This window comes from Heterodontus francisci, chromosome 30, assembly GCF_036365525.1.
Source record: "Heterodontus francisci isolate sHetFra1 chromosome 30, sHetFra1.hap1, whole genome shotgun sequence".
Classification (NCBI taxonomy): domain Eukaryota; kingdom Metazoa; phylum Chordata; class Chondrichthyes; order Heterodontiformes; family Heterodontidae; genus Heterodontus; species Heterodontus francisci.
Genome location: NC_090400.1, coordinates 60326535 through 60352821, shown reverse-complemented (window position 1 = coordinate 60352821; position 26287 = coordinate 60326535). Strand labels below are relative to the sequence as shown.

Genomic DNA, 26287 nt, shown 5'->3' with positions numbered 1-26287 from the left:
AATTGTTCACAATATATATCAATGATTTGCATGTGGGGACCAAACGTAATATTTCCAAGTTCGTGGATGACACAAAACTAGGTGGGAATATGAGGAAGATGTAAAGCAGCTTCAAGGGGATTTGGACAGACTTATTGAGTGCGCAAGAACATGGCAGAAGGAATATAATGTGGAAAAATGTGAGGTTATCCACTTTGGCAGGAGGAACACATGTGCAGAGTATTTCTGAAATGGTAAGAGATTAGAAAGTGTAGATGTACAAAGGGACCTGGGTGTCCTTGCCAATAGGTCACTGAAAGCTAACATGCAGGTGCAGCAAGCAATTAGGAAGGCTAATGGTATGTTAGCCTTTATCACAAGAGGATTTGAGTGCAGGACTATCGAAGTCTTGCTTCAATTGTATAGAACCTTGGTTAGACTGCATCTGGAGTACTGTGTGCAGTTTTGGTCCCCTTACCTTAGGAAGGATACTATTGCCATAGAGGGAGTGCAACGAAGGTTCACCAGATTTGTTCCCGGGATGGCGGGACTGTCCTATGAAGAGTGATTGGGGAAACTGGGCCTGTATTCTGTAGAGTTTCGAAGAATGAGAGGTGATCTCATTGAAACCTACAAAATACTTAAGGGGATTAACAGGGTAGATGCAGCGAAGATGTTTCCCCTGGTTGGGGAGTCTAGAACCAGGGGACACAATTTCAACATAAGGGGGAAGCCACTTAGGACAGAGATGAGGAGAAATTTCTTTACTCAGAGGGTTGTGAATCTTTGGAATTCTCTACCCCAGAGGGCTGTGGAGGCTCAGTCATTGAGTATGTTTAAAGCAGAGATTGACAGATTTCTAAATACTAATGACATAAAGGGATATGAGGATAGGGTGGGAAAAAGGCATTGAAGTGGATGATCAGCCATGATTGTATTAAATGGCAGGGCAGGCCTGATGGGCTGAATGGTCTACTCCTGTTCCTATATTCCTATACTCAATAAGCTGAAATACAGTAACAATGTTCGAGGCCCTAGCCTTGACACAATTACCTACCTACTGGGTAAGTAAAGGTTCACCCCATTCTGTAAGAAACAAGAGCCTACTTACAGGAGTAGTCTGAGATGGCTAACACAAGAAAAATATCTAGGCTTATCACTGAGGAGTCCCATTGTTTTGACATCCTGGCAAGCTGTGAGTTGTAATATTGTGTCGAGTGCTGTTTTCAGCACAGTGAGAATTCCTTCCCTCGCTGCGCTGAAATTAAAGTAGGACAGTGTATTTAGAGCTCAGGAGAAACAAGAACGATAAGGTCAAAGAAGCTCTACAAGACACACACAGTGAGAGAATAGACCCTCACAGAAAGAGTGTACTTTACAGTAATTTTCTCCCTCTCCAGTTATTCAAAAAAGGGAAGAATTTTTCTCTTTATTTTTGTGTGCTTTGTGATATCACAGCAAGAAATGTATAAAACTACTTTTTGTTGTAAATTTATTCAGTTTGTTACAAATGCAGTGGATACGGAAAACCACTGCAGAGTTATTAAGCCTGCCTACGTGGAAACCTCAATAAAAAAGCAGCAAATTAAACCTGGTGCTATTTTGAGCAGTGATGCACAGAGACCAGCACAGGGGAGTGGCTGAGGGGCACTGTTGCTATGGATACAGTTGCTAGAACGACTGGCAACAGGTGTTGCTATGGATGCTGCCTTGAGGTTGCTTTCTGAGAAGCTGGAGCTGCAGTGGAGCTCTTGCGACTAATGCATTCCATTGGAGGTGCAGTCGTGCACGTGTTCATTCGCAACATTTGCTCCTACGTTCAACGTCGATGCTATGGAAACCATTGCCAAGAAACGCTGCAAAAAAGTGATAGCTAGGTAACCCTGTAAAGGATACTGCTCACAAAGGGAGCTGTGTGAACAGCTAGCTCATTTAAATCCAAAAAACACAATCACAGGGAAACCTGTAATCAATTTTGTTCTCAAAATATTGGCAACAGATGCTCCAGTTAGTGAAGGAACCAAACCACACAGCAGAACTTCCCTGGATCAATCCTGGGTCTTGTGTCAAGTTAACTGGCTTCAACTGCAATAGAGAGGTAGGGAAGACACATTTAGACGCTGCTGCTCTAGCTTCGAGGCAGGTTGGAATCAGCCAGGGTTCCTGCTCATTATTCATAGATGCCAGTTGGAAAGTGTCTCGTTGTGGACATCAGGTCAGGACAGAATTTGGGCTTGACTGTAATGATCTTCAAGGTGAAATAACCTGTTGAAATTAAGACTTGAGGCCAACTAGCACCTCTGGAGCTACCCACACTGCTCACCCTGTCCACCCCACCCCGCGGTACAATCCTCAGCAAGATTTCGTTCCCTCAAGCAGTGGAGGGTGGGGGGCACAGAGGGAGAAATCACAGTTAAAAGAGTGCCCCAACTTTCCAATTTTACATTTCAAAGACCCGTCACTAGACTTCTGGGTGAGCGGGTAGCGGCCGTCCTGTTTTCTGGCTTCCAGCAATGATTCGGCATCTAGTCAGTGTACAATTGAGATAACTGGCCATGGCAACTTACTGTCCTACATGTCCCACACTAGCAAGATGCCTAATATCTGATCTCAGCACTTGGCTGCACCAACATACAGTGCTACCTCCTTGTCTGCAACACTGTAAGTGGATTACTAAAGAGTACAAAGGTACTTACTATGATTTTGTGGTAGATTTAAGCATTGGGGTGGTGAAGGGAGAGGGGGGGGGAGATGGAGGGCAAAAATGATAAAAAGGAAGGGTGGGGGAAGAACAGAAGGTGGAGACAAAATTAAAGACAACCAAGCCCCCAATACAATGCTCCACCGTCAGGAGTCCAACCTGCAAGTAAATTACTCCAAAGGCTTCCCTTAATACTTTCCTAAAAGAATGGAAAATTATCTTGGATGGCAGGTTTAGGAACTATATGCTGCTAAGTTCTTGAATCTTCCTCGCCCCCTAACTCCTTCATTTTCTGCAAGTTTTCAGTTACTCCCTAACGCACCATTCCCCTTGGGTGGGGGTGGAGACTCTCACTGGGTGATATGGGCCCTGAAAAAGATTCAGAGAAGGGCTACTTTGTTAAAATTCTTTCAAGTGATGTGGGCGTTGTTGGCAAGGCCAGCATTTGTTACCTATCCCTAATTGCCCTTGACAACTGAGTAGCTTGCTAGGCCATATCAGAGGGCAGTTAAGAGTCAACCAATTTCTAGAGTGATCCCTAGCTTCAAAGCCCTTAGTTATCAAGTTAGGGCTTAGAGATCTGGGGCTTTTTACTCGAGAAAAAGATAAATTTCGGGGAGATTTAATTTAAGATTTATAATGACGAATGGACTAGACTGCATCTATGTCGACAGACTATTTTAGTTAGATTTTGGGGGTAACAAGAAGTTTATGGGGCGGCACAGTGGTTAGCACCCCAGCCTCACAGCTCCAGCGACCCGGGTTCAATTCTGGGTACTGCCTGTGTGGAGTTTGCAAGTTCTCCCTGTGTTTGCGTGGGTTTCCTCCGGGTGCTCCGGTTTCCTCCCACATGCCAAAGACTTGCAGGTTGATAGGTTAATTGGCCATTATAAATTGCTCCTAGTATAGGTAGGTGGGAGGGAAATATAGGGACAGGTGGGGATGTGGTAGGGATATGGGATTAGTATAAATGGGTGGTCGATGGTCGGCACAGACTCGGTGGGCCGAAGGGCCTGTTTCAGTGCTGTATCTCTAAACTAAACTTTAAAGTTGCGTGAGCATAGGACTATGTTAGGGGCTTTTCTTTGAATAGAGACTGGGTCAAGTGGTGACTGTGGATTCACTGCGACAGTTCAAATAGGAACCAGACAAGTGTCTCACTGTGGCCAATATGACTGTGTACAGAAGGTAGGTGGGTTTGTACCTCATGATCACTGCAATCTCCTGGAACTAGTTTTGATTGCCTTGGTGGGTCAGAGAGGAATTTCCCAACTTTCTGCTCCCTGAATTGATTAAGGGGATTTTTATCTGGCTTTTGCCTCTCCTAAGAGGTTACATAACTAACATTGGAAGAGGCACCGGGATTCATCATGTTTTGCTGTGTCATGACTGTTTGGGACAGGCTTGATGGACCAACCCATTTTTTCTTGTCCGTCTTTTAATATGTTTCACAGTTCTCCATTCTACTGTACTTCACCTCTGCTTAATGATGTGTCCAGCTAAAATCAGGCAGTTAAGGAGTGGGGAACCACAAGCACAAACCTGCTTTGAAACTGGTATGTGAGTCCATAATCTAGGTGGACACCCCATTTAGCACCAAGGATGTAAAGCATTATCAAAGGTGCCATCTTATCAGGTGAGATACTTGTCTCAGACCTGTTTGACAGTTTTGGCAATTCCATGAATGTTGAAGTCCTATGGTACTAATTCAAGAAGTGGCTGTTCTCCTGGTGTCCGAACCAACATTCGTCCCTCAACGAACACCAACAAAAACAGCCCATTCCTCTCCGTGCTGCTTGTAGGAGCTTACTGCGTGCAGAATGGGGGCTGCATTAGCCTACATAGGAATGGTTATTGCACTTCAGAATATTTGTTTGTGAAACACCATGAGCATGTTGGAGGAGAGCTTGATAAGCACCACAATTTTTTTTTTTTTTAAAAGGTTATTCTCTCACATTACCATGATTCCTCCCCATCGGGAGCTGTGGAAAGCGTTTGATTCAACGGGAGATCCACTGCTGTCACGGATGTACAGAGGAGAATGAGAATATTCAGGAACGTAGAGAAGGAAATTTAAAACTGGGTAGCTTGAAGCAACACTGGACCCTGGGAATAAACAAAAAGAGTTACGTTGAGCTTCATGTGGGCTTGGCAGTTTTCCTGCCCTCGTCAACAACTCCAGCCTTCTCTAGAAGTATAGTGTATATCCCAGTCACAGAGCCTCTTATGTTTATCATTTGCAGTTTTCTTCTCCTTATAAACAACTGAATTTTAACATTCAGTGGACACTTTGAAAGTCCTGTGGATTTGGTTCCATGGACTTCTCTCTCGTCGAGAAAGCTGGTGTCTACTCATTGTCCTCACCTCCCACTTAGTACACAATTAGGTGGAAGAGAGGAAAGGAAGAAAGGAGGGAGAGAAGGTAAGAAAGAAGAAATGACAGACAGAATTCATCTTTATATCTCACCTTTCATGATTTCACAACATCTCAAAGTGCTTCATAGTCGATGAGGTACATTGTAAGTTTAGTGACTGTTGTTAAGTAGGAAATACAGCAGCCAATTTGCACACAGCAAAAAACTTCAAACAGCAATGAAATAAATTAGCAGATCTTCAGTTTTTTTTTTAAGTAATGTTGGCTGAGGGATAAAATATTGGCCAAGACACCAGTTGAATTCCCTTGCACTTCTTTAAATAGCATTATGGGATCTTTTACCACCATCTGAGAGGGCAGATGGGGCCTCAGAGGCTAGATACAAAGTAAAGTTCTCTCTACACTGTCCCATTAAACACTCACAGAGCTATTGACTATTCCAATGCACTCCTGGCTGTCTCCCATATTCTACCCTTCTTAAACTTGAGGTCATCCAAAACTCTGCTGCCCATATCCTAACTCACACAAGGTCACGTTCACCACTGCCCCTGTGTTTGCTGACCTACGTTGGCTCCCAGTCAAGCAATGTCTTGATTTTAAGATTCTCTACCTTGTTTTTTAAATTTCTCCATGGCCTCACCTCTCCCTAGCTCAGTAATTTCCTCCAGCCCCACAACCCTCCAAGATATTTATGCTCCTCTAAATTTTGGCCTCCGAGCATCCCCAATTTTAATCGTTCCACTATTGGTGGCTGTGCACTCAGCTGCCTGGGCCCTAAGTTCTGGAATTCCTTCCCTCCATTTCTGTGCCTCTCTACCTCACTTTCCTCCTTTAACCCACTACTTAAAACCTACCTCCTTGACCAAGCTTTTAGTCATCTGATCTCATATCTCATGTGGATTGGTGTCTTTTTTTGCTTTATATTGCTCCTTTGAAGCACCTTGGGACATTTTATTACATTTAAGGCGCAATCTAACTAAGTTGTTGTTGCTGTTGACCCAGTCCAGTGTGGATCATTCTCCATTTTCCTATAGCCTAGGCTGTCATGTCCCATCAATACCACAACTGTGATCAACGGCTCACTGTATTGGGAAATATATGAGCTCCAAGAGAACAGGATGGGAACACAGGTACTAATCTGGCACAGAGTACAATGTGATCTCTGTACTTATACATCAAACACAGGCTTCAGGAATTAAACATTTCCATAGATTACAACAGTGACCACGACTAAGAGTGTGTCATTGGCTGTAAAGTGCTTTGTGATGTTCCGAGACTGTGAAAGGTGCTATATAAATGTAAGTTCTCCCGTTCTTAAAATAAACCGCCTATACCGGTCTGGGTGCAAACTCCCAGCAGCCGGATTCTTTTAACAACATGGCATAAATGCAGACTCTAGATTCCAAAGATACCGTTTTATACACAAGCCCACACATTCCCAACTCCAATCAATTTATTCATGAGCCTACATCTGGAATTCAGAGGATTTATATCCACAAAGCCACCAGCAATGTGCAATAACCAGATAACAAATGCTGCACACTGTGCCAATGAGCAAGCTTATCTGGAGGTGGCTCAGCACCAACAGCTTAACTCACCAGATTCTTCTCTACTTCTGGGGCGGGGAAGATCAAAGCTGGAGGATAATGGCAGAGGAATTGGAGCAGACATGGGAATGTGGGTAGCAAGGGAAATGGGGACACAGTCAACAATGGCTTGGGCAACGATGGTGGCAGGAGAGATATTGAGGCCAGTCGGGATGAGGAAATCGAGGGATGGAATGGGTGGAAGAGACAACATGTAGAGTAATGATCATGAGAATAGAAAAATTGAAGAAGGGAGCAGCATAAATTTAGGTGTAGACTAAAATCACCAGGATGAGTCATTATTCGATGCAAAGATTGAGTGTGGAAAATAGGGAGGAGGTTTCAATGAGGAAATCATCCGGGGACTCTGGGCAGTAAACAGTGAGGACCATGAAAGAGAGGCAGCAGAGGTGGGAGTAAAAAGTGAGGTGTGTAAACATGGAGATGCAGTGGGTGGAGGAAGGGGGCAGGTGGAACTGCTCCACTGCCAGATGGAGCAACCTGAATGCGGAAAAAAAGAGTGACTTGTGAGCCAAAACGCCAATGAATTCATCAAAGATGAGGTCAAGGTGGGGAGGACCTTGTTTGCAAGGGGATGTACATTCTAAAGCGGAAACTCTCAGTGGTGGGTGACTCACTGGGGTCAATGGGAAATGGAGTGGAGAAGAAATGAAACTGGGAGGTTTAACCCCAGAGACAGGGTAAGGAATGATTACAAGAAGCAGATTAGGCAACTGGAGTTGTTACTTTGGGACAACTAGTGAATGGTGTAAGTCAGCATGACACAGGTTATGAATCAGCCCACGAGGAGGTTGGAAAACTCTCTTCCTTGCTCAGAGTGCACCACCAATATGGAATTAAGCCACACACTCAGGTAGTTCTCAGGCTCTATCCCCAAACTGAATTCAGTTCCATGGATGTCACGCACCCTCCAAGATCTCCTCTCGAACACCAGTCTGGCTGTGAAAACCCAGTGGGTGCCCTGGCTATTTGATTATGGGAGGCATCACGACCAGCTTGTCCTTTTCCTTGGCTGATATTCACTAATGTTCATTGTCAGCAGGGTTTCACTAAACAGAGATCAGGAGCAGGGACCCTGGCTGATTTTTCCCTCGCTAGCCCACGGTCTCCGCTGTTCACAATGTGATCAACTAATGGAGCAAACCCTGGAGATCCAAGCTGAAGCTCTCTGGTCTGACTGGCTCAGTGTAACACCAGGTACTGTAGTCACCAACTGAGCCCTTTGGGGAAGAAAGCCACCAGAGAAAGTTTACTTGAAATTCAGAGGAGATTGAGGTTTTTAGCATTTGGAAAGGAATGGATAGGGTGGAGAGAAACTTTTCTTGCTGGTGGGGGGAATTCAGGACAAGGAGACATAAGCTTAAAATCAGAGCCAGGTCACTCAGGACAGAAGTTAGAAAACACTCCTTCATGAAAAGTGTGATAGAGTGTGGAACTCTCCATGACCCTCTCCCACAAAAAGTACTAGATGCTAGTTCAATTAATAATTTAAAATCTGATATTGATGGATTTTTGCTAGTTACAGGTGCAAAATTATATGGAGCCAAGGTGGGTGCGTGGAGTTGGGATAAAGATCAGCCATGATCTCACAATGTCAGAACAGGCTCGGGGAGCTCCTGTTCCTATGCACCTTCAGGATCAGAGACATGAGCAGGAGCAACCTGCTACTCCCAGCCTAGCCACTAGGGGAAGACACACCACACTGAGCACATTCAAATAGGAGCTGGAATTATGCAGAACATGCAACTCAAAGAAATCCTTTTTCTGTTTAAAACAGTACTTGCTTAAAATTTAAATGTTTGACATGTCTCCAGGCAGCAAGCAGACTTGACACAAGTGTGTGTGAGATGTGAACTCGTTTATTCCATAAGGGCTCTCCACCTCTACTGAATTCAATGACACCAAATTTCTTCCTTAACCCACTTTCCTTGTTAACTCAGCCACATAATCAGAGCTGTGTTCCAGCGATACCTCTCTATACATGTGCATGAGGTCTGTGTACTCCCACACCATCCCAGAATACTTAAGGAAGTGGCCCTAGAAATAGTGGATACATTGGTGGCCATCTTCCAAGATTCTATAGACTCTGGAACAGTTCCTACAGATTGGAGGGTAGCTGTGAGAACAGAATTTTCGAGAACAGAATAATATGGAGACAATTAAGATGAAATAATTAATCAATCATGTATTACTAACAAACTAACTTTGGAGCTGCACAGACAGCTTATCAGAAATAACTTCATTGCTTCAGGGGTGCACAGACAGCTTATCAGTAGAAATAGACGGACAAGCTAAAACCTAGTAGGACAGCTGCACCTGCCGAATAGTAGCCTATTGTACAACTATCAGCCCAACGTTCCAAGGAGATAGGGGAACAAGAAACTGCTTGAGGAGAGGGTGACAAGGCAGTACCCCAATCAGGCCCTGACACCAAGAGACTGCAAAGTTTGTAAACCAATTGGGAACATAAAGGGGGTGTCACTGATTTGTAAGAAGAACTATAAGAAAGGCTTGAATTCCCTCCTCCAGCACGGAGGAAGAGGGAGGAGAGCCCAGCTGTTGTTGTTGTTCGCTTTGCTGATGATGTAACCACTAAGTACTGCAATAAAGTTTCTTAAAGCTACAGTCGGACTTCGTCTCTTTTCGTGTAACCCATGAGATCATAAAAAACTGAGATCCAACAGTAGCTAATGTAACCCCACTATTTAAAAAGGGAGGTAGAGAGAAAGCAGGGAATTATAGACCAGTCAGCCTGATGTCGGTAGTGGGGAAAATTCTAGAGTCCATTATCAAAGATTTTATAGCAGAGCACTTAGAGAATATTGGTAGAATCGGACAGAGTCAGCATGGATTTATGAAAGGGAAATCATGCTTGACAAATCTACTAGAATTCTTCGAGGATGTAACTAGTAGAGTTGATGAGGGGGAGCCAGTGGATGTGGTTTATTTGGACTTTCAGAAGGCTTTCAACAAATTCCCACATAAGAGATTAGCGTGTAAAATTAACAAAGTGATTCTTGACAATGCAGCCGGCCGTTGACGTCATCAGGCTGCGCCAGGCTGCGCACATGAGCAAATGGGCTCCTCTCTCTGCGCAGCGTTCCGCAGTGCCATGACTGGTTGGCGCATGCGCAGTTGACGTCATCGCATAATGCGGGGAGAGAGATGGGGAGTGGGGGGGATGGGGTGGGAAGCCCGCTCACCTCCCCCACCCGCTCACTCTCCTCCTGCCCGCTCGCTCTGTGGGAAGCCCGCTCAAACGTTCTTCCCCCACCGCCTGCTCGCTCTCCTCTTCCCCTATCGCCCGCCCGCTCTCTCCCCCCCACCCGCCCGCCTGGTCTCTCCCCCCTACCCACCTGCTCGCTCTCTCCCCCCCACTAGCCCGCTCGCTCTTCCCTCCCCCCACCGCCCACCCGCTCGCTCTCTTCCCCCCACCACCACTCCCCCCACCCCCGCGCTCCCCCCGCTCAGCTCTCCGGCCATTGTCTGCTGCCATGTGTTTACGTTGCCTTTGTGTGATTATTTGAGCAGCGCCATCTTTAATCCTGGCAGCTGCCTGAACATCACAGGCTGTGACATTTTAGTTGAACATGCTGCATTTGCGCATGTGCCAGTGCAGCACCACCTAGTGGTTTTGTTGTCAGCAAATGCAGCCTAAAATTAAAGTGCATGGGATTGGGGGTAGTGTATTACCATGGACAGAAAATTGGTTGGCAGTCAGGAAACAAAGAGTAGGAATAAATGGGTCTTTTTCCGAATGGCAGGCAGTGTCTAGTGGGGTACCGCAGGGATCGTTGCTAGGACCCCAGCTATTCACAATATATATGAATGATTTAGATGAGGGAACTAAAGGCCATATCTCCAAATTTGCAGACGACACAAACTGGGTGGGATGGTGAGTTGTGAGGAGGATGCAGAGAGGCTTCAGGGTGATTTGGACAAGTTGAGTGACTGGGCTAATGCATGGCAGATGCAGTATAATGTGTTAAATGTGAGGTTATCCACTTTGGTAGCAAAAACAGGAAGGCAGGTTATTATCTGAACGGCTATAAACTGAGAGAGGGGAATATGCAACGAGACCTGGGTGTTCTCGTACACCAGTCGCTGAAGGTAAGCAAGCAGGTCCAACAGGCGGTAAAAAAGGCAAATGGTATGTTGGCCTTCATAGCGAGAGGATTAGAGTACAGGAGCAGGGATGTCTTGCTGCAATTATACAGGGCCTTGGTGAGGCCACACCTGGAATATTGTCTGCAGTTTTGGTCTCCTTATCTGAGGAAGGATGTTCTTGCCATAGAGGGAGTGCAGCAAAGGTTTACCAGACTGATTCCTGGGATGGCGGGACTGACGTATGAGGAGAGATTGAGTCGGTTGGGATTATATTCGCTGGAGTTCAGAAGAGTGAGGGGGGGATCTCATCGAAGCCTATAAAATTCTAACAGGACTTGACAGGGTAGATGCAGGAAGGATGTTCCCGATGGTGGGGGAGTCCGGAACCAAGGGTTATAGTCTAATGATACGGGGTAAACCTTTCAGGACTGAGATGAGGTGAAATTTCTTCACCAAGAGAGTGGTGAGCCTGTGGAATTCGCTACCACTGAAAGCAGTTGAGACCAAAACATTGTATGTTTTCAACAAGGAGTTAGATATAGCTCTTGGGGCGAAAGGGATTAAAGAATATGGCAGAGCAGGCTCGAAGGGCCGAATGGCCTACTCCTGCTCCTATTTTCTATGTTTCTATGTTTGTGCCTCTCCTCCTCATCGCCACCGCACCTTCATGAGCTAAACAATGACTGTAAGTGAACTGCACCTCAGACTGCAACCATTTCCACAGTCAGTCAGTCACTCTTTCGTGCCAGGTTCTCTGCCTGGTGCCTTTCCACAACAGCACAGCTCAGCACCAGAACCCAGTACAGTCAGACAGGGAGGGTAAATGAGGAGTTTGTACTGTGCCAGACCAGAAAGATAGCAGGCAGTGCCCTGTGCCAAGCCAGAGAGAGAGAGAGTGCCCTGTGCCAGAGAAAAGAGAGTAGGCAGTGCCCTGTACCAGAGCAGAGACAGCAGGCAGTGTCCTGTACCAGAGCAGAGGCAGCAGGCAGTGCCCTGTCCCAGGCCTGAGAGAGAAAGAGTGCCCTGTGCCAGAGAAAAGAGGGTAGGCAGTGCCCTGTACCAGAGCAGAGACAGCAGGCAGTGTCCTGTACCAGAGCAGAGGCAGCAGGCAGTGCCCTGTCCCAGGCCTGAGAGAGAAAGAGTGCCCTGTGCCAGAGAAAAGAGCATAGACAATGCCCTGTACCAGAGTAGAGACAACAGGCAGAGCCCTGTAGCAGAGTAGAGACAGCAGGTAGTGCCCTCTACCAAAGTAGGGAGTGCAGGCAGTGTCCTCTACCAGAGTAGAGAGAGCAGGCAGTGCCCTGTACCAGAGTACAGAGAGCAGGCAGAGCCCTGTGCCAGGCCAGAGAGAGAGCAGGCAGTGCCCTGTACCAGAGCAGAGACAGCAGGCAGTGCCCTCTGCCAGAGCAAAGACAGAACAGGCAGTGCCGTCTACCAGAGCAAAGAGACAGCAGGCAGTGCCCTCTACCAGGTCAGAGAGAGAGAGAGTAGGCAATGCCCTGTGCCAGAATAGAGAGAGCAGGTACAGCCCTCTGTCAGAGCAAAGAGAGAGCAGACAGTGCCCTGTACCAAGAGACAGCAGGAAGTGCCCTTTTTGAGATAAAGGACTGGAGACAGTGACTAATACAAGAATAGGCACCCCAGGCAGCACCCAGTATAAATCCAGCGATCCAAAAACCGTGCCAGTATGATATTAGACACTGCAGATAGTGTCCAGTATGAGATTAGAAATTGAGGGGCTGGAGGGAGTGAGTTAGCTACTCTGCAGGTAGTTTGGGAGGGCAGTCGACATTCTGCATGCAGTAATTCCAGTGTTCAACTCAACGATTGACCTACCAGCACTTGCTGGCAATCCCCTCCTCAACAACAGACATGCCTGCCACAAAATCAATTGGCCTCCGACTCATGCCCAGGCACTCAGATGGTGAGAATTCTTACTCTTCACTGTAACGAACCCAGCGATACCAAAAGGAAAACCTCAGCAAGCTATTACTGTGGTTCCAGTTTGTGTTTCAACTGTGACTCTGACAATCTAACAACAGCTGCGAGGCTGTCAAGGGTTTGTTTCCAGATTCTCAGACGCTGACCTACAGGAGGCCTGTGACACTCAAGAGGTACAGCTACCTGTCAGATTTTCTCATGGTGTGTTCCCCTACCTGGTGGCTAACCAGCAAAAACACCCCACTGCCTTGTGGCCAACTAATTCAATGACATGGAAACTTTCTTTCACACTGGGAACAAGCACCGTCAATAATCAACCCTACAGGGACTGATGTTTGGTTTGAATAAAACCTCGGTGTCAGACTGAACTGACCTCATATATGCTGCAATCTTGGTTTTTAAATTGGTTTTCAGCCAATATAGAAAAAAGGGGAAAAAAGCAAATACTACAAATCTGGAATAAAAACAAATGCTGTATAATCATAGAATCACGACACACGGGAGGCCATTCAGCCCATTGTGCCTGAACCTGCTCTATACACTTCGTCCCACTTCCTCTGCTCTTTCCCCATAATCCAGCAGAATGTTACGTTTCAAGTATTTATCCAATTTTGTTTTGAAAGTTACCATAGAATCTGCTTCCACCACCCTCCAGGCAGCACATTCCAGATCAACAGATAAAATGAGAAAAGCACTTTTGAGTGTCGACACTTTACTGGAATAGAGGGAGATTCTTACCCAGTTTGGCTTCAACCGGATTGATCACATGGGGCAGGCTGTCCGCGTTTAGAGAAAAGCTTGATGAGGCTTTATCGAAGCGTGGCGTTACTCCCAAAACCGCATAATACAATATCTGTAAAGAGACAGCCAGCATTACTCAAAAGACACAGTGCCCTCAGCACAGACGGTGAAACAGCAGTGAATCAATTATCAGGTCTGAACCAGAGCTGATGAACACTCAAAGCGCACCCAGCTAAACATTCTGCATCAATGTCTCTCTCAATCAGCGTCCAGGACAGATAACAAGTCTGAGGAAGGAGCTGACTTCCAGATGACAGTCTGATCAAAACTGAAAAAACCATTGTAACAAAGTGACAAGATAGTGTCATATTGTGGACAATCTTAGTGATCTCTCTGCAGCTTGGAAAGGGTTACACACCTTTCTTGACAAGAGCATTACCAACAGCTTTCACTAAGCTCTTTTACCTAATATACTGAGATAAATATTCAAAGTATGACTAGACTGGATTGGTGTGCTGGACCAAGGAGGGGGGGGCATATGCAGGTAGAAGTCCTGTTCCACAATCTGACCCAAGGAATGGGCAGGAGGTAAGCAGAGGCTGCGCATTAACCAGAAATGTAAGCAAATAATCCAGGCTGACACTGTACTGTCAATGGGGCAGAACTGAGGGAGTGCCTCATGGTCGGAGGTGCAGCACTGAGGGACTGCTTCATGGTCGGAGGGGCAGCACTGAGGGAGCGCTTCATGGTCGGAGGGGCAGCACTGAGGGAGCGCTTCATGGTCGGAGGGGCAGCACTGAGGGAGCGCTTCATGGTCGGAGGGGCAGCACTGAGGGAGCGCTTCATGGTCGGAGGGGCAGCACTGAGGGAGCGCTTCATGGTCGGAGGGGCAGCACTGAGGAAGTGTGCTTCATGGTCGGAGGGGCAGCACTGAGGGAGTGCTTCATGGTTGGAGGCGCAGCACTGAGGGAGTGCTTCATGGTCGGAGGCGCAGCACTGAGGATGTGCTTCATGGTCGGAGGGGCAGCACTGAGGGAGTGCTTCATGGTCGGAGGCGCAGCACTGAGGGAGTGCTTCATGGTCGGAGGGGCAGCACTGAGGGAGTGCTTCATGGTCGGAGGGGCAGCACTGAGGGAGTGCTTCATGGTCGGAGGGGCAGCACTGAGGATGTGCTTCATGGTCGGAGGGGCAGCACTGAGGATGTGCTTCATGGTCGGAGGGGCAGCACTGAGGATGTGCTTCATGGTCGGAGGGGCAGCACTGAGGGAGCGCTTCATGGTCGGAGGGGCACGACTGAGGGAGCACTGCATTGTCAGAGTTCTAACATCTTTAGAATGAGACATTAACTGAGGCCCCATCAGCCCTCTCAGATGGGTGTAAACGATCCCATGGCATTACTTCAAAGAAGAGCAGGGCAGTTCCCTAGGTGTCCTGGCCAACCAACACCTGAAACCTGGGATGTGGGTGTCATTGTCTATGCCAGCATTTATTGCCCATCCCTAATTGCCCTTGAGAAGGTGGTGGTGAGCTGCCTTCTTGAACCGCTGCAGTCCATGTGGGGTAGGTACACCCACAGTGCTGTTAGGAAGAGTTCCAGGATTTTGACCCAGTGACAGTGAAGGAACGGTGATATAGTTCCAAATCAGGATGATGTGTGACTTGGAGGGGAACTTGCAGGTGATGGTATTCCCATGCATTTGCTGCCCTTGTCCTTCTAGTTGGTAGAGGTCACAGGTTTGGAAGGTGCTGTCGAAGGAGCCTTGGTACGTTGCTGCAGTGCATCTTGTAGATGGTACACACTGCTGTCACTGTGTGCTGGTGGTGGAGGGAGTGAATGTTTGTGGATGAGGTGCCAATCAAGCGGGCTGCTTTGTCCTGGATGGTGTCGAGCTTCTTGTGTGTTGTTGGAGCTGCACCCATCCAGGCAAGTGGAGAGTATTCCATCACACGACTGACTTATGCCTTGTAGATGGTAGACAGGCTTTGGGGAGTCAGGAGGTGAGTTACTCGCCACAGGATTCCTAGCCTTTGACCTGCTCTTGTAGCCACGGCATTTATATGGCTATTTCAGTTCAGTTTCTGGTCAATGGTAGCCCCTAGGATGTTGATAGTGGGGGATTCAGCGATGGTAATGCCATTGAATGTCAAGGGGAGATGGTTAGATTCTCGCTTCTTGGAGATGGTCATTGCCTGGCACTTGTGTGGCGCAACTGTTACTTGCCACTTATCAGCCCAAGCCTGGATATTGTCCAGGTCTTGCTGCATTTCTACACGGACTGCTTCAGTATCTGAGGAGTCGTGAATGGTGCTGAATATTGTGCAATCATCAGCGAACATCCCCACTTCTGATCTTATGATTGAAGGAAGGTCATTGATGAAGCAGCTGAAGATGATTGGGCCTAGGACACTACCCTGAGGAACTCCTGCAGTGATGTCCTGGAGCTCAGATGATTGACCTCCAACAACCATAGCCATCTTCCTTTGCGCTAGGTATGACTCCAACCAGCAGAGTTTTCCCCGATTCCCATTAACTCCAGTTTTGCTAGGGCTCCTTGATGCCATACTCGGTCAAATGCTGCCTTGATGTGAAGGGCAGTTACTCTCACCTCACCTCTTGAGTTTATCTCTTTTGTCCATGTTTGAACCAAGGCTGTAATGAGGTCAGGAGCTGAGTGGCCCTGGCAGAACCCAAACTGAGCATCACTGAGCAGGTTATTGCTAAGCAAGTGCTGCTTGATGGCACCTTCCATCACTTTACTGATGATTGAGAGTAGACTGATGGGGCGGTAATTGGCCGGGTTGGATTTGTCCTGCTTTTTGTGTACAGGACATACCTGGGAAATTTTCCATATTGCCGGGTAGATGCCAGTGTTGTAGCTATACTGAAACAGCTCGGCTAGGGGTGCGGCAAGTTCTGGAGCACAGGTCTTCAGTACTATTGCCAGAATATTGTTAGGACCCATAGCCTTTGCAGTATCCCGTGCCTTCAGTCGTTTCTTGACATCACGTGGAGTGAATCGAATTGGTTGAAGTCTGGTATCTGTAATGCTGGGGACTTCAGGAGGGGGCCGAGATGGATCGTCAACTTGGCACTTCTGGCTGAAGATTGTTGCAAATGCTTCAGCCTTATCTTTTGCACCTGTTTCAATGCTGTTTGTGGGAGCTTCATTAGTGCTTAATTGGCAGTAATGCATTTGGGATGTTCTGAAGTTACAAAAGGCACTGCATAAAATAAAAATCTTTGTTTCCTGTTGATTTGCTTTGTCTCCTCCCCTACTTGTTTCACCTTGGATGGTGTCCTGGACCAGGGGACTCCACCGTCCAACCAGCTTTCTTATTTAAAAGGCAGTCGTACTAACCCAATCCTACCTGAGAGTCCACAGAAAAGTTGGCGATAAATGACAGCTTGTCCAGGAAAGGTTGCACGTAATTATTCACAGCTCGTTCGATATCCCAGCAAACATCATGGGATTTGGGATCAGGATTCAACAGACTGAAGGTGATTTCATATCCTACATGGGGAGTGAAAGTGAGAAAACAGAAATTCACCAAGACAAACCATTGTGCATCATCTGATCCTGGCAATGGTCATTATTTAGTGCTGCTTTATGTACTAGTTATTAATGCTGGTCTATTTACTAATTATTTAATATGTTGAACATGACATCATAGCCAAGCAGCCAGCCCCAAATATCTAACAGATGGGAACAGAGCAATGTGGGGATGCTGCTATTTCCAAAATGCTCCCCGAGACCCAATTTTAAAATATTAAAATATTTAAGCTGCGAGATATCTGCAATGCTTACTACCATCAACTGTGGGCCATTTGTAGTGTGATTAGACACTGAGGGGTACGGGACATATCCTGCAGAGTTCCAGTGTGCACGTGGGTACGTCTGCGTGATTGTTTGTGAGGGTACCACAGACACTGCATTATACTGAGGATTAGTTCATCTGTGCCACAGAAACAAGCACCCCATTAATCAGTAACAAAAAGGATAACAGTAGAGGCTAAGATAACAGCCTGGACCCTCCATGACCTCTAACAGTAGGTGTCTAATCTCTCTAGTCTTTGGGTGTTCGTTGGGTTATATTAGAAGTTGGGATGGGGCTGGGGTTGGTGTTGGATTGGGTTGGCTCAGGTAGTTGATCTCAGCCTAGGCAGATGTAGGAGGGCTACAACTGCCCTTAGCTCCCTGGGCTAGGAAGGGAAAATATCAACCAGGGCTCCTACTCCTGATCCTTACCCAGTTAGCCCTGCAGCCATGTGTGAATGTTGGCTAAGGACAGGGTCAGGGTTGGGCTTGACTATGGTACTCCCCAGTCTAAGTGCTTGCTAAGACATTGGAGGCAATTTTAACCAACCCATCCAACATTAAACTGACAAGATCAGGTGCAACGCTGGCTTTTACAACCTGTTTGATTTTATTCTTGAGATCAGTGGACAGCAACATTGAACAGGATATGAGGCCAGCATTCCACCCCATCACATGGTTAGTCCACCCTGCGAGTTATTTTAAAATTGCCCGTCTGTTTCTTCTCACACATAAAGAATGGGCCCTCGGGTAAGACACTGGAGTATGGTCACCAGCTGTGGAACCGTCCCCGAGATACAGTCCATATCTACAGGAGAGATAGGGAGAAAACTGGAACAACAAATAGCAGAAAGAGAGAAGTTCCTACCGAGACTTGATTTAAAAGCTGTCATGCTGTCTGTGAAGGTGTCAGTGCCGAACATTCCTGAGGGAACGCGACTGGACAATGCTGCGACCAGCATGTCATCAGTGAAGGACATTGTCTGCAAGATCTCCTCCACGTTGGCGTCAATGTCCTGAAGCACGTCCTGCACGCTGTGCGATCTAGTCACGGGAGAGCGCAGGAAGGCAGCCCTGTGCTTCCCAATGTAAACAGTGACCTCCTGCGGCAGAAGCTGGGAATCGGCGGGCACAACGTATAATACTACCGAGCCTACCAAGCTCTCGTAAACCCGGGACAGTGTGACAACTGCCACTAAAAATACAAGAAAGAGGGAGTTAGATTAGATCAGCAATCTCTCCTTTCGAAACAAATGGCTCAGTTGGCAAAAGGCTTTTCAAAATAAGGAAGGTGTCAGTTTCAATAACTGGTCTGCTGTTCCAAGTTAGTAGATTGCAGTTGGGACAGTAGAAATACGAACAGAATTACCCTCATCCCTATGAAATAAAGAGCGCAAGATAGAGAGAGAGAGCGAGAGAGAGAGAGAACCAGCCAGGGTCCCATCCCCAATCTGAATCATTATTCAATGATATCTGTTGGAAGGTTTAAGTGTCACCTTCTGGGGGAAGGGGAGGATGGGGAGGGAGGACAAAGGGCGGGGGGAGCAGGGGAGAAGAGAAAGTACAGATAGAGAGGACAGAGATAGACGAACACAGAGGGAGGAGAGAGAGAGGGGAGAGGAGGGGGAAGAGGGGAAGCAGAGAGGAGGGAGAGGAGAGGAGGGGGGGGGGAGGAGGGACAGAGAAGGGGGGGGTGAGAGAGTATGGATAGAGGGGGCAGAGACAGACGAACACAGAGGGAGAGAGAGGGAGAGGGGCGAGGAGGCGGAAAAGGGGAAGGAGGGAGAGGGGAGAGGAGGGGAAGGAGAGAGAGGAGGGGGAGGAGGGAGGACAGAGAAGGGGGGGTGAGAGAGTACGGATAGAGAGGGCAGAGATAGATGAACACAGAGGGAGGAGGGAGAGGGAGGAGGGAGAGGGGGACGCAGGGGACAGAGAGAGAACAGAGATGGACACAGAGAGGGGAAAGGGAGAGGGGTGAGAGATTGACACAGAGAGGGCGACAGAGAGTGAGAGGGGAGAGAAAGAGATCAAGATCACACCCGACAAATGGACATTGATCCGGATTCTCTACATCGCTACATCAAGTGTGGGGGCAGACACTGACTACTTTGCGCAAGCAAAAATAATGCCAGGTACTCACTAAATAGGGAGAAATGCGTTTTAAATCAGACTGGGTTTTGACGGCATTAGAGTAGCTATATATATAATTTATATATAAATTAATTGCCCCCATGTCCATGGCTGAGTCAATGATTTTGTCAAATGTCTGTGGTGCAAGTTGGTGCCTATCCCTGCCCTTCACAGGATGTAAATGTTAAATTTGAGGCTGTGGGGACTGGGTGCCAATGTAAGTCAGTGTGCACAAGGGTGATGGGTGAGCAGGATGATGAGAGATAGGATATGGACAGCAGAGTTTTTGATTAAGTTTATGGAGGGTGGAGGATAAGTCAGCCAGGAGAAAATTGGAATTGTGCAGTGTGGAGGTGTAAAGGCATGGATGGAAGCTTCAGCAGTAGATGGACTGAACAGGGGCAGAGAAGGGTGATGTGATAAGGATAGAAAAAGGCAGCCTTTGTGACAGAAAAACATCTTTTATTCTGATCTTCCACATTATTCTACAAAAACAACTTACATTTATATATCATATTTAAAATAGTAAAATGTCCCAAAGCACTTAACAAGAACAATAGCAAGAAAAACATTTGTGACATTTTCGACATCAAGCCACAGGAAAAGAAATCAGGATAGATGACCAAAGGGTTGATCAAGAAGGTAGGTTTTAAGGAGCATGTTAAAAGAGGGCCGAAATATAGACAGGGCATTCCAGATCTTGGGGTCAAGACAGGTAAAAGCACGCCTGCCAATGGCGGAAGGATTAAAATTGGAGATACAGAAGAGGCAGAACTGGAGGAGCTCAGAGATCTCAAAGGCTTGTAGGGCTGGAGGTGATTACAGAGATTGGGAGGGGTGAGGCCATGGAAGGATTTGAAAACAAGGACGTGAATTTCAAAATTGAGGGATAGTTGGTCAGGGAGCCAGTGAAGGTCAGCAAGCACCAAGCTGATGCACTGAGTGTGAAGAAGGGAAGCTGGTAAGTGAGTGAATTTTAAGGGTTCATCTTTCAAGGCTAGTTTTTGTTGTTGGTTTACATTTAGCAATTAATTGAAATTCCTGTTTCAGTTAAGTGGTAAGTTAGGTTTCTTGCCGTTTTAAACAGGGATATACTAACACTCAGAGTAGCTGTAGCTGGTTAATTAGGTAGCTAGCTTAAACTGGTTTCTGAGCTCTAGCAGAGCTGACACAGCATTGTTTTCAGAGTATAAATTCAGGGGACTCTCAGTGCTGCTCGAGGGCATAGAGTGTTAAGAAGGGAGTTTGTTAATTGAGGGAGTTCGGTAAGAAGGGGAACTATAAATTAAGAAAAAAATAAATTTGTTTGCAGAGAGTGTAAAGTGGGAGTTTGGTGCATGAGGGTGGGGCTCCTTTCTTTCCTTCTTTCTTCTACCTTTTTTGAGCCTGTAGTAGCTGCCTCTCTCTTCAGTACAGGGGAAGAAGCTGATTGGTGAGTAACTGGTAAGTTCTTTTACTTCTCATTGTAATAAAAGGTTTTTAACGTTACGTTAAGGCAGGTCAGTTCAGCCAAGTAGAACGCACGTCCTCCGATATGTGGGAAGTCATGGACGCACCATGTGTCCCAGACAAACACATCTGCAGAAAGTGTCACCGGCTGCAAAAGCTTGAGCTCTGGGTTTCAGAACTCGAGCGGCGGCTGGAGTCTCTGTTGTGCATCCGCGAGGCAGAGGACGACGTGGATAGCATGTTTAGGGAGGTAGAAGCATGCAGGCAGTGCAGGAGTCCACTGAGTCTATCTTGTTTGCTAATCAAATTCCATTTTGGATACTGGTGAGAACAATGGTTACTCAGGGGAGTGCAGCCAGAGAAAAGTCCATGGGTGGCTCAGCTGCACAGGAGGGGTGGAATAAGAGTGGAAGAGCAATAGTGATAGGGGATTCAATAGTCAGGGGATCAGACAGGTGTTTCTGCGGCAGTAAATGTGACTCCAGGATGCTGTGTTGCCTCCCTGGCGCCAGGGTCAAGGCTGTCACGGAACGGCTGCAGGACATCCTTAGAAACATAGAAAGTAGGAGCAGAAGTAGGCCATTCGGCCCTTCGAGCCTACTCCGCCATTCATCATGATCATGGCTGATCATCCAACTCAGTAGCCTGTTCCCGCTTTCGCCACATACCCTTTGATCCCTTTAGATCCAAGAGCTATATCTAACTCCTTCTGGGGGAGGGCGAACAGCCAGAGGTCATGGTCCACATTGGTACCAGTGATATAGGCAAGAGGAGGGATGAGGTCCTGAAAACAGATTTTAGGGAGTTGGGAAGGAAATTAAAAAGCAGGACTTGCAAAGCAGTAATCTCAGGATTACTCCCAGTGCTACGTGCTAGTTAGCATAGGAATAGAAGGATTGATCGATTGAACACGTGGCTGGACAATTGGTGTGGGTGGCGGGGGGAAATCAGATTTCTGAGGTATTGGGACCGGTTCTGGGGCAGGTGGGACCTGTACAAGATGGATGGGCTACACCTTAACAGGACCAGAACGAACATCCTCGCAGGGAGATTTGCTAGTGCTGTTGGGGAGGGTTTAAATTAGCTTGTCAGGGAACTTGAGGGGTAGCTCAAATTGGAAGAAGGTAAAGCTGGTAATAGGAGGTAGAAAAGTAGCAAGTGACATTTGAAGGCAGGCGAAACAAAGGCGAGCATCAACTAGGTTTACCATGCAGAATGTCAAGACGATAAGGTTGAGGGCACTCTACCTGAATGCATGCAGCATTCGCAACAAGGTAGATGATTTAAAGGCCCAAACACAGGTAAATGGGTATGATCTAATTGCCATAACAAGCATGGTTACAAGGTGACCAAGACTGGGAATTGAATATTCAAGGATATTCGACATTTAGGAATGACAGGCACTGATAATAAGGGATGGGATTAGTACTTTAGTAAGGAAAGATCTCTGGAGAACAAAATGTGGAATCTGTTTGGGTGGAGCTAAGAAACAGCAAAGGGCAGCAAACATTACACAGGAGTTGTTTATAGGCCACCAAACAGTAGTGGTAGTGTAGGGCATGGTATTAATCAGGAGATTAGAGAAGCATGTGACATGGGTAATATAGTAATCATGGGTGACTTCCATCTGCATATAGACTGGGTAAACTTAATGAGCACTAATGCTGTGGAGGACGAGTTTCTGGAGTGTGTTAGGGACGGTTTTCTAGAGCAGTATGTTAAGGAACCAACTAGAGAACAGGCTATTTTAGATCTAGTTTTATGTAATGAGAAAGGGCTAATTAATAATCTTGCAAAAGAATCTTTTGGGATGAGTGACCATAATATGATAGAATTTTACATCATGTTTGCAAGTGAGGTAGTTAAATTTGAACAAAGGAAATTATGAAGGTATGAGGGGCAAATTGGCTGAAGTGGATTGGGAAAATACATTAAAAGGTATGACAGTACATAGGCAATTCATTGTCTTTAAAGAAATATTTCATAGTTTACATCAACTGTACATTCCTTCAAGGCACAAAAACACCAAAAGTAAAGACAGTCAACTGTGGCTAACAAAGGACGTTAAGGATTGTATAAGATTAAGAGAAAAGGCCTATAAAGTTGCCAGAAATAGTAATAAACCTGAGGATTGGGAGGATTTTAGAATACAGCAAAGGAGGATAAAGAAACTGATAAAGAAAGGGAGAACAGAATATGAATGCAAACGAGCAAAAAATATAAAAACGGACTGTAAAAGCTTCTATAGGTACATAAAAAGGAAAAGTTTGGCTAAGACAAATAAGGCAGAATCAGGAGAATTTATAATGGAGAATAGAGAAATGGCAGAGAAGCTAAATGATTACTTTGTGCCCGTATTCACTGAGGAAGATACAAGAAATCTCCAAGAATTAGAGATCCAAGGGTTTAGGGAGAATGAAGAATTGAAGGAAATTAGTATTAGTAAAAAGGTTGTATTGGTAAAATTAATGGGGCTGAAGGTTGATAAGTCCCCGGGACCTGATATTCTACATCCCAGAGTGTTGAAAGAGGTAGCTATGGAGATAGTGGATGCATTGGTGATCATCTTCCAAAATTCTATAGACTCTGAAGCAGTTTCTGCAGATTGGAAGCTCGCAAATTTCACCCCAATATTTAAGAAGGGACAGAGAGAGAAAACGGAATTACAGACCTGTTAACCTTACATCAGTAGTAGGGAAAATGCTAGAATCTATTCTAAAAGATGTGATAAATGGACACTTGGATAATAATGATCTGATTGGGCATAGTCAACATGAACTTATGAATGGGAAATCATGCTTGAGGAATCTGTTGGAGTTTTTTGAGGATGTTACTAACAGAATTGATAAAGGGGAGTTGGTGGACGTGGTATACCTGGATTTTAAAAAGGCTTTTGAGAAAGTCCCCCACAGGAGGTTGGTTAGCAAAATTAAAGGGCATGGCATAGGAGGTAATATACTGGCATGGTTTAAGGATTGGTTAACAGGCACAAAACAGACAGTCGGAATAAACAGCTCATTCTTGCGTTGGCAGGCCGTGACTAGTGGGGTACCGCAGGGATCAGTGCTTGGGCCCCAGCTGTTCACAATATATATCAATGATTTGGATATAGGGACCAAATATAGTATTTCCAAGTTCATGGATGACATAAAACTAGGTGGGAACATGTGTCGTAAGGAAGATGCAAAGCGGCTTCAAGGGGCTTTGGACAGACTTAATGAGTGGACAAGAACGTGGCAGATGGAATATAATGTGGAAAAATGTGAAGTTATCCACTTTGGTAGATGAAACAGATGTACAAAGTATTTCTTAAATGGTAAGAGATTAGAAAGTGTAGATGTACAAAGGGACCTGGGTGTCCCTGTCAATAAGTCACTGAAAGCTAACATGCAGATGCAGCAAGCAATTAAGATAGCTAATGGTATGTTAGCCTTTATCGCAAGAGGATTTGAATACAGGAGTAGAAACATAGAAAATGGGAGCAGTAGGCCATTCGGCCCTTCAGGCCCGCTCTGCCATTCAGAAAAGATCATGGTTGATCGTCTAATTCAACACCCTGTTCCCACTTTCTCCCCAGATCCCTTTGGCCTTAAGAAATAAATCGATCTCCTTCTCGAATATATTTAATAATTTGGCCTCCACTGCCTTATGCGGTAGAGAATTCCACAGGTTCACCACCCTCTGAGTGAAGGAATTTCTCACCTCAGTTCTAAATGGCATACCCCGTATCCTGAGACTGTGATCCCTGGTTCTGGACTCCCAGCCATTGGGAACATTCTCCCTGCATCTAGCTTGTCTAGTCCTGTTAGAATTTTATAGGTTTCTATGAGATCCCCTCTCATTCTTCCAAACTCTAGTGAATATAGGCCTAGTTGACCCAATCTCTCCTCATACGTCAATTCTGACATTCCAGGAATCAGCCTAGTAAATCTTCTTTGCACTCCCTCCATGGCAAGAACATCCTTCCTCAGATAAGGAGACCAAAACTGAACACAATACTCCAGATGTGGTCTCACCAAGGCCTTGTATAACTGCAGTAAGAAGTAGTAGTGAAGTCTTGCTTCAATTGTATAGAACCTTGGTTAGACCGCACCTGGAGTACTGTGTGCAGTTTTGGTCCCCTTACCTTAGGAAGGATATTATTGCAATAGAGGGAGTGCAACGAAGGTTCACCAGACTTGTTCCCGGGATAACGGGACTGTCCTATGAAGAGAGATTGGGGAAACTGGGCCTGTATTCTGTAGAGTTTCGAAGAATGAGATCTCATTGAAACCTACAAAATACTTAAAAGGATAGACAAGGTAGATGCAGCTAAGATGTTTCCCTTGGTTGGGGAGTCCAGAACCAGGGGACACAATTTCAAAATAAGGGGGAAGCCACTTAGGACAGAGATGAGGAGAAATTTCTTCACTCAGAGGGTTGTGAATCGTTGGCATTCTCTACCCCAGAGGGGTGTGGAAGCTCAGTCATTGAGTATGTTTAAAGCCGAGCTTGACAGATTTCTAAATACAAATGACATAAGGGGATATGAGGATAGTGAGAGAAATAGGCATTGAAGTGGATGATCAGCCATGATCGTATTGAATGGCGGGGCAGGCTTGATGAGCTGAATGATCTATGCCTGCTCCTATGTTCCTATGATGGGTGATGAGATTTGGAGCGAGGAAGACTGAAGCCACTGGTCTTACAAGAGGAATATATAAAGTGATAATTGCTGCATCACGTACAGACAGGTGAAGAGTTTCACTGGGGCGATACACTTTTCACACTGGTGCCCTGAAGCAAGCTCTGGGAGGTTAGAAGCTTGCTCTGGAGCAGAATGACAAATATCAATATAGACCCTGAAAGTGGGGCCTCACAAAGCTTTTCAGGTTTTATGATGGGCCTCACATGATCGTGGACAGTTATAGTCATAAGCTGTTAAAGCCTCTGCTTAATTAATGAAACCCACACCATGAGCTCACAGTCTCAGTGGGGAAGGGGTTGCTGGACCAGTCATCTCCCACACCAATCCCAAAGATCTCTCAGCAACTAATTGGAGCTGGTCATTCAGAGTTGCAGCTTAGACAGTTAGTCTCCAACTCCTCCTTTTAGTATCCACATAAACAAAAGGGGGGGGGGGGGTCTCCTGCTTTCTAGATAAATGAGATGGAAATTAAATCAGTATCAGTAAAGTCATGCGGGCTAATTCTATACCTTCCACATTTTCACCCATTAAGGCATCTTGTTCTATACCAGTAGCCGCTCTATATGTCTTCTCATACCTGTACTTGAACCCCGTTTTACCTGAGAGACAGACAGAACAGAGTTTAAACTTTACAAAGCAACACAATATGAAATAGAATTTGTACAAGAAGCAAACCTGGCTCGATAGTGAATCAGACACTCAATACCCAATCATACCAATGGTGCAGGTTATACCACGGGTTCAGTGACCCACATG

General features: G+C 46.1%; 1 protein-coding gene across 1 annotated transcript in view; it reads right to left on the bottom strand.

The window, feature by feature from the left end:
- Window positions 1-26287, bottom strand: part of pigs (phosphatidylinositol glycan anchor biosynthesis, class S) — a 45955-nt gene that overhangs the window by 7136 nt on the left and 12532 nt on the right. The window contains exons 4-8 of the mRNA XM_068010817.1: window positions 26041-26130; window positions 18134-18460; window positions 16820-16962; window positions 13448-13562; window positions 4641-4786 (exon numbers count right to left, since the gene is read on the bottom strand). Coding sequence (XP_067866918.1) covers window positions 4641-4786; window positions 13448-13562; window positions 16820-16962; window positions 18134-18460; window positions 26041-26130 — 821 coding nt within the window. The remainder of the gene's footprint in view (window positions 1-4640; window positions 4787-13447; window positions 13563-16819; window positions 16963-18133; window positions 18461-26040; window positions 26131-26287) is intronic.